Raw genomic sequence first — 7,761 nt, 5'->3', positions numbered from 1 at the left:
TTGCATGTCAAACTTCTTCCCTTTTACAATCTTTTGGCCAAAGAGGAGGCGTAATTTGTTTCATGTCTTCAAGTGCTAAATGCAATGAGTTAGGGGGAGTAGTATTTTCTATTTGGGGGGGAAATTTTATTTTTTTCAAGAGTTTTTAGATTTTTGGATTTCTAGTTCTCAGGGGGAGTTTATCTTTTTCTTGTTCTTAATTTTCTGCTTAATGTTGTCTTTCTATTTATTGATCAATAAAATTAGCATTTTATTTTAATTCTTGCCTTCGTTATTTAAATGAACTAACATGCTAATTGTCAATTATTTTGGTTAGTTCCTTGTTGTTTATACTTGTTTCAAATTCATGTTTTGGCGCCAAGTTTCATTGAAGATTTGTGTTGGATTGCTTTTGGCACAAGAATGCCAAAGGGGGAGATTATTAAATCCATTATTTATAGAGTTGACATCTTATGGTGAGTCTAGTTAAATTGAAATATTATTTATTGCATATCTTGTAATAGAGTTTAATTTATTAATTCCCTAATATAGTGAGATTCCAATTTATTTGAAATATTTGTTTCTTAATTTAATTACATGTCTAATTTAGTAAGTCAATTAATGATGAGATTCTATAATTGGCACATGAGATCTATTTAGAGCAAGAAGTTGGTTCAAGAATAAGTTTATTAAATGCTCTAGATATTTCTTGGGAGAAAAGTAAGGCAAGAAGATCATATTTATTCCTATTAATGTTCATAGGAATTATAAGAGGAAAGAAACTCTTATTTGAAAAGAATACAAGTCTTTTAAGACTTGCTATTTTTGTGAAAAATTAGTGCCTATATAAAAAGAGATATTTTACAATTGAAGAGACGCAACATTGAGCATAAAGCAGAAAAGCAAAATTCGGCCTCCTCCCCAGAGAATTCGGATTTGGCGCATAATGTTGTGTTGATTTATTTTCTTATCTTCTTTTCATCTATGTGGAGAGTTTATGTGGATCTTGGATCATAGACATTGAAGAATTGAATAATTACTACTGATTACTTTGCGAAGTGCCTTGAGGATCGTGAATCAAGAGGGGTAACAATTATTCAAGAGAAGCAGATTCAGTTTAAGGTTGAGTAAACTGTATGGTGATAAACTATAAGTGAGAGTCTTAAGTTTGGTAAATCCATAGGTTGCAATATCTCAACTTAGTGAGTTGCTTTTTATTTGGGCGTGGCCTCATAGATGTAGGATTGATTAATTCGAACAACGTAAAAATCTTCATGTCATTTATTTTCTGCAATTGGCTGTGTTTTTGGAAAATTAATTTTTTTTATGCGGACGAACATTAACATTGAACAGTAACCGTGAACAATTTTTTTGAAAATTAATTAAGCTATTAATTTTAGGATTTTAATTGCCTACATCTATTTACAATATATCTAAATTTCTTTCGCATCTGTTTGATCCAGGTCATGAGCAATTACTTAATTAAGAAAAAGGTAATTATCCACCGACTACCTGTTTTTTCTACGTTTTTCAAAAATACACAAATATTTTTTTTTTAGCAGCGCTATACGTGAAGTTAACTTTTTTTTCATTGGTTCACTCTCGTTCTAACACTGTTAGAACTTTATTGACATCATAAGGGTAAACTTGTCATTTCACAACGACATTGTTTGAAGACATAAGTGGACATGTGCAAAACAATATAACTTCAAGTGGAGTTCAGCAAAAAGAAGAAAAAGAAAAAGAAAAAAGAATTGTATATTTTTTAAAAAATGTGAAAAAAAGATGGTTGGTGGATAATTGTCCTTTTATTTTTTGTGGTAAAAAAATCATTTATACAATATTTCATTAGTTCTCTTAATAGTTTAAATACGGAAGTAGATAAGTGTAAAATAATATAATTTCAAGTGGAGTTCAGCAAAAAAAAATTAAGAATTGTGTATTTTGAAAAAGTGCGAAAAAATAAATGGTCAGTGGATAATTGCCCTTAATAATTTTGAACACAATAAAAAATTAACTTGTCAATAATATTCTCTATCTATGCTATGATTTTTTTTTATATAAAGCCATCTGATATTCAAAAGTATTTTCTTTTTAATTTGAAACACAAAATACAATATTATCAACATATTTTGTTCATTTTATTAGCTAACAAATGAACAACCTAAACCTTTGGATGAAAGCACAAAAATACCTTTACACCCTCCTAATTTTCTTAATTTCACAAGAAGTACCATCAGATATATTCATTGGATATTCTGCACAAAGCAGAATTAGAAGAAAGGAAAATAAAAGCTCAGTTGCTGCTACTAGAAGAGAAAAGAAAAACGATTCAATACAGCAATGTCACACGTATTCTCCTTCAATCATCTTCACACCCACCAATCATTCCTTTCTCTTCCTCTTCATCACCACTACCCTTATCTTCTCCCTATCACATCCTTCAATTCCGCCACGTGGGCCCCGAAATCAACGGCAGCGATTCACCTGCGCAGGAGTCCCACAAGGAAGACAGTAAAATGTATGGCGAATCCTCGGAGAGTGAAGATGGTGGCCAAGCAGATACAGAGAGAACTCTCGGACATGTTGTTAACTGACAAAGTCTTGCAGTTTGCTGTTTTGCCTGAAGCTGCCTTGGGAGCCGACCGTTATCTCTCTTCTCTTACCACTATTAGCGACGTTGAAGTCTCTGCTGATTTGCAAGTACTGTAAATGAATTTTTTTAATTTAGTATGTGAAAATTTAGTTAATATGGGGTATTTGAAATGGATTTCTTTCAAAATTTGATTTTGTGGTCATGGGATTAAGGTGCTGTAGCTGCTATAGAGATGAAATCATTAGCTATCAACTATAGCTAAGCGGATAATTGCTAAATATTAGCTGCTCAAGAAAAAGTGAGTGTTTATTGAACACGTTAGCAGTTTTGATTTCGAAGTTAAGCAGAAGAACAACAGCTATTAACATAACCTTTAGTTTAGTTGCATGTGGATTGTTTGAAATGGCATTATGCAATGTGTTTAGTCATTAGTGTGCAAGTTACTTGTGCTGTGGTGTTGTTTAACGACAGCTTTTATGGTTTGATTGTGAGAGTATGTTCATTGTTGTGTTTGGATAGTCCGTGGAAAAGAAAGGAAAAGAAGTTTCTTATAATTAATTGTTTTACTAATGTGTTCTACCTTTGGAAATTTAGGTGGATGATTACTTTTAAAAGTGTATTATTTATCTGGCTACAATAGTCTATGATAAGTCAAAGGTTTTTTTATGTTACTTGCATTTCCATCGTAATTTTGCTGCTGATGTTAGAAAAGCTGAATGGGGTTTTAAGAGTTTAGCCGTATATTCTTTTCATATCATTTCCTTAATGCTATACCATTCAACCAAGGGATCTTATTAGGCCTTTCACTGTCCTTGTTACTTTCAGTTCGAATGCCATAGTGTTAATCAGTCGTATTATGTTAATTTAGATTCTTTTGTTTTTGTATTATAAAGTTATTGTGGGAGTAGCTGGCCGTTGATTAACTTGTAGTTATTCTTTTACAAAGTCACTGAAATGTTTGTCAATTTCTGTAGGTAGTTAAAGTATATGTATCTGTATTTGGCGATGATAGAGGGAAAGAAGTTGCTATTGCTGGTTTGAAGTCAAAAGCTAAGTATGTTCGCAGTCAGTTGGGCAGGCGTATGAAGTTGCGTCTGACTCCTGAGATACGCTTTATTGAAGATGAATCTTTTGAAAGAGGAAGCAGGGTGAGCACTTTTTATGTTTTGCCGTTCCACATTTATGGTTCTAATTAGCATGCTTGTAAAGTTGGATCATTGGTATGATTCACATCTCTCCATCACATTTATGGTTGTTTTTATGCGATTGGTTTGCATTAAAATAATTCTAATCATTGAACAAAAGTTGACCAAAAGTCCATGTTTATACGTAAATGATAAAATGACTGTTGTCATTTTCGGTGACAGATTCAATGTATCAGTACAGAGATTGGCACTTCTATTACCATGCTAGTAGATGATGATTGTTATGGTTCCAAGTCTATATTTTCTTTGAACACCGCTTCTTTCTTAAGAATGTTGTAAATATAGCATTGATCCTGATCTCTTTGGACTATCAGTTCAGGCAGTATGCTTGATGATCTAGTCATGTTTGCTGCATGCAAGATTTCTAGTCCCAAGACTCTTTTCAGATCTTGTCAGGCCCTTGTATATATTTTTTTGACCCTCTCATCACTGACCAGCTTATTGAGCTCTTATAATACATTCAATTCTATTAGGATTTGGGGCTTTCTTCAGATAAACTTGTGAATACAGATTTTTTAACAAAATCCTAGTTTGGTTATGCCAGGATGTTGAGTTGATTTTGATTCTTGTCCTTGCATTTGGTTTATGTAGTTTACGCATTAATTCTGGAATTTGTGGACAAGTGATTGACTTCAAAAACTGCTTAACCAACCTTAACAACTTAGGAACCTTTTCTTTTTGTCGCGATAGAAGGAATTGACACAAATTGCTTTTGCATTATGGATGCACTGCTTTTGGAATTCTGAACAATGAACATATTTCAGTTTCTGTATGCATGACGATCTTGCATCAGTTATTTTTTGAAAGAATAAACACTGAAAATTGGTTATTTGTGCCCTTAGCTGATTGAATTGTTGCTTTTAACTATTTCAGGTAATTGCAATACTGGATAGGATAAAGGCTGAAAAAGAGGCCGCAAAGAGCAAAACCAAAGAACAATTTGAATCACCTGATTTACCTGAAGATGAGAGAGATTGGGAGGGCGATGACCCTGATGAAGACATTATATATGTGAAGTAGCCACCTGCCTTGTTGCTCAGGTTGTCTGTTGTTCACTTACTGCACATCTGTCCTCGTCTCAGGTTAGTTGCATCCTTATCATTCTGGAATTGTTTCATGTGATCAGTGAACTCGCGGCCACTCTTTAAATTCAGTGAATGACCAATTTCTTTATTAGTGCCTCCAATAATATTGTTGGTATATGGGTACTGATTTACCTATCTGATTCCACTCTGCAGAAAACGTCAAACTTTATTTTTTGTGGATAGCTTGCTCACCTGTTCCACTCCTTAATAAATCGCATCCATTTCCATTAAAAAGACTCAACAAAAACTCTGATCAATATACGAGTATATTGTCGATATATCAAAATTTTTCGTGCAATAATTGTTTGGTTTCTATGCTGTGTAGAGTTAGCTGTTATGGATCAGTTAATTGCTTAGGAGAGCATTCTATCGCCGTGACTGGTATACAGTATGTGTCCTAGAAACTTTGGTGTTGCATGAATGCATTTAGAAAGAATTTTGTTTCCTGTTTGCGGTTCAAATGAAACTTGATAATGCGTGCAGGTTGGAAGTGCTGGTTGGAAATATTGGTCGTTTTGCCCAATGTGGACAGAAGCAAAACTTGCGGGGCATGTTTGTTCGAACCAGTGACCTTCTCGTGTCATCCAAAATTTTGTCCAGATTGTCATTTGTGCAATGAGTTTTAGTTTGTTGACGCGGTATACAGCTCGGTTAGACGCATTGCATTCAGAACATTTGAAATTTGTAAGTGAAGTTTTAACGTAAATATTTTATGCCATAGATGATTTATTTGCTTTCTAAGATGGGGATTAGTGACTCATATAGTCGATCACTGTCCGACACAGTGACACGGCTGCTATTTTTAAACAAACTGAAAAGCCTGATTTTCGCAACAGGGAATGGAAGGCAGAGATTTACATGAACGACAGATTTAAATACAGTACTACATCCATCAGGGAATGAAGCATATTCTTGTGCAACGAATGTGATAGTAATTGGAGGCTTCAATAGAATTAAGACTTTATTAATCTGATCCAGGAAAGGATGTAAAATCATTCAGCAAAAAAACTAACTGAAATGGAAGTTCAAATCCACGGTTCCGGCCATAGCCAATCAAGTGAAATTTCTCAAAGGATTAACCAAAAAAATTTCACAGGTACAGAGCATAGAGCAAGGCCTGCAAATGTCACCCATACGCCAAAAACGAAAGATTGCTAGGTTCATTAACAATTATTCCTATATCCAACTCTCAAATGCGCACTCAACTCAAAACAGATCCAGTCATCTTCAATGATGACCCTTTGCTTCAGCTTTTTTGAGAGATTTTGCCTTGGACTGAGTAACAGAAAACATTGGGTAAGTACTCATCCATTGTACATAGGCAGTAAAAATAAATATACCGATCAGCAGAAACACAGCAAGAAGAATACAAAAACTAATATCGATAAAGCTCAATAACCATAAGAACTAGATATTTTACTCCCTTCATGATTCTACCTCTTGCTTCACATTTTCCCTCACCATGGAACTTTCCCAATTACAAGATTAGTCTAAATCTTCAATCCCATCAAAACCATCACATCTACTAAATAATAGTACACCAAGTAACATTACGGATCTAAAAGTTTAGTGCACTTGTTTTGCGATGGCGTAAAAATTTCATAAAACTCACCAGAACAAGAAAACTACTGTTTATTAATTTCAGATTTTATACAAGCTTACAAAAGATTTTGTAAACTGTACCCAAATATTTCTCTGAAAGAGATTCAGTATCCCGGATTTTTCAAAACTAAGAAATATTTCTGGATAGTATAAACTAATACTAGAATGACCATTCCATAATAATATGAGTTAGGGCAGCACCAAGACGCAGTGAGCTCCATTTGGTCAAAACAACAAATTATTAAAAAAAAGCACTATAAATTCTAATCAAATTGTAAACATTAGCTAATACACAGCTAGAAACCACAATCAATTTGTTATCTTAATCAAATACTTAAAAAACCAATGCAGTTAAAATCAATCACATATGGGACATTAAAACCCTAACATTTTCAGTAACAAACAAACTAAAGCACAAATTAAGACCAAGCATTGAAGCAAAGGAAGATTGTACCTTGAGGTACTTGAGCTTAATGTTCCCATAAACAAGCCCGAACGAAAAAGCCGAAACCCGAGCGACCTATAATTATTATTCAAAAACCCAGATCACAAAATCAAGAATGTTTCAATAGCAATTGACAAAAAAAAATATTTATAAGAACAAATTACACGCATGGATTAAAAGAAAATAAAAATGAAATTACCAAGGCAAGGGTGCTGGTACCGGAGTAGGGACCAGGAGGAGGCGCCATCTGATGCTTTGGTTAAGCGTTTCCTTCTTATGGGTCTGAGGCTCTGAGCTGAAGAGGAAACTGAAAAAAGAGTATGCAAATTGAAAAATCGACTAGCCCTAGGCTAGATATTGGACTCAAATGGTGACTTTTCTCTAATTAGACAATAACATTATACTCCTGAATGTTTGATAGAATTATAGATGTTTGCCCCGTTTTTATAAATAATTATCATACAGGTCCTATTCTTTTTGGATAAACAAATGGGCCGGACGTGTAGACCCGGGCGTGGGGTTGATTGGCAGGCCCTTCAGTCGCCACTGCTTTTGCAATTCAGGCGTGGATTGGCTTAGTCGATTCAATTCGATTTGATTTAAATTGAATTGGTTTAGATTTAAAAAAATTAATTTATTTAATAAATGGGTAACTTTTATTCTATTTGTTAAATAAACAAATCGATTTCGGTTTGAGGTCACTGATTCATCCATTCATTTAAGATTTATTGTATTTTGTAAAATGTTAGCTTTATGGTTTTTTCTATTTTCTTTTTCTTTGTGTTTATTAATTTTTATTTTTGTAAATGAATTATAAACAAATCCATAATCGATTCCTTTATTATTAAT

At 33.6% G+C, this 7,761-nt stretch overlaps 2 protein-coding genes across 4 annotated transcripts; one reads left to right on the top strand and one right to left on the bottom strand.

Annotated features, from left to right (window-relative positions):
• The first annotated feature begins 2,240 nt into the window (after window positions 1-2,240).
• LOC102627982 (probable ribosome-binding factor A, chloroplastic) lies at window positions 2,241-6,077 on the top strand. Of its 3 annotated transcripts, none has more exons than XM_006487224.4 (5): window positions 2,241-2,682; window positions 3,550-3,723; window positions 4,654-4,862; window positions 5,191-5,253; window positions 5,349-5,606. In XM_006487224.4, exons 1-3 carry the CDS (start codon window positions 2,323-2,325, stop codon window positions 4,798-4,800), a joined length of 681 nt encoding a protein of 226 aa, XP_006487287.2. In that variant the 5' UTR covers window positions 2,241-2,322; the 3' UTR covers window positions 4,801-4,862; window positions 5,191-5,253; window positions 5,349-5,606. The 3 variants fall into 3 exon arrangements, with proteins under 3 accessions (XP_006487287.2, XP_052288499.1, XP_006487286.2); XM_052432539.1 differs by lacking the exon at window positions 5,191-5,253 and adding an exon at window positions 5,702-6,077 and having other exon boundaries at window positions 2,242-2,682; window positions 5,349-5,549; XM_006487223.4 differs by lacking the exon at window positions 5,191-5,253 and having other exon boundaries at window positions 2,242-2,682.
• On the bottom strand, window positions 5,809-7,278 carry LOC102627696 (hypothetical protein). Its single transcript, XM_006487222.3, has 3 exons — window positions 7,112-7,278; window positions 6,922-6,987; window positions 5,809-6,140 (listed from the first exon to the last, which is right to left on the bottom strand). The coding sequence occupies exons 1-3, from the start codon at window positions 7,157-7,159 to the stop codon at window positions 6,093-6,095; spliced, it is 162 nt and encodes a 53-aa protein (XP_006487285.1). The 5' UTR covers window positions 7,160-7,278; the 3' UTR covers window positions 5,809-6,092.
• Between the last annotated feature and the right edge of the window lie 483 nt (window positions 7,279-7,761).

The sequence above is a fragment of the Citrus sinensis genome, chromosome 8 (assembly GCF_022201045.2).
Source record: "Citrus sinensis cultivar Valencia sweet orange chromosome 8, DVS_A1.0, whole genome shotgun sequence".
Classification (NCBI taxonomy): Eukaryota; Viridiplantae; Streptophyta; class Magnoliopsida; order Sapindales; family Rutaceae; genus Citrus; species Citrus sinensis.
Note: the sequence above shows the minus strand (reverse complement) of the source record. Positions and strands in the feature narration are given on the sequence as shown.

What these genes read in the sequence shown, in the direction of transcription:
- LOC102627982 (XM_052432539.1), top strand. Translation starts at nt 2,323, where the DNA reads ATGTCACACGTATTCTCCTTCAATCATCTTCACACCCACCAATCATTC. An exon ending in AAGTCTCTGCTGATTTGCAA is followed by an intron (nt 2,683 to 3,549) that starts GTACTGTAAATG and finishes CAATTTCTGTAG; the next exon opens with GTAGTTAAAGTATATGTATC. An exon ending in CTTTTGAAAGAGGAAGCAGG is followed by an intron (nt 3,724 to 4,653) that starts GTGAGCACTTTT and finishes TAACTATTTCAG; the next exon opens with GTAATTGCAATACTGGATAG.
- LOC102627696 (XM_006487222.3), bottom strand. Translation starts at nt 7,159, where the DNA reads ATGGCGCCTCCTCCTGGTCCCTACTCCGGTACCAGCACCCTTGCCTTG. An exon ending in GTACCAGCACCCTTGCCTTG is followed by an intron (nt 6,988 to 7,111) that starts GTAATTTCATTT and finishes TAATAATTATAG; the next exon opens with GTCGCTCGGGTTTCGGCTTT. An exon ending in TTAAGCTCAAGTACCTCAAG is followed by an intron (nt 6,141 to 6,921) that starts GTACAATCTTCC and finishes TCTGTTACTCAG; the next exon opens with TCCAAGGCAAAATCTCTCAA.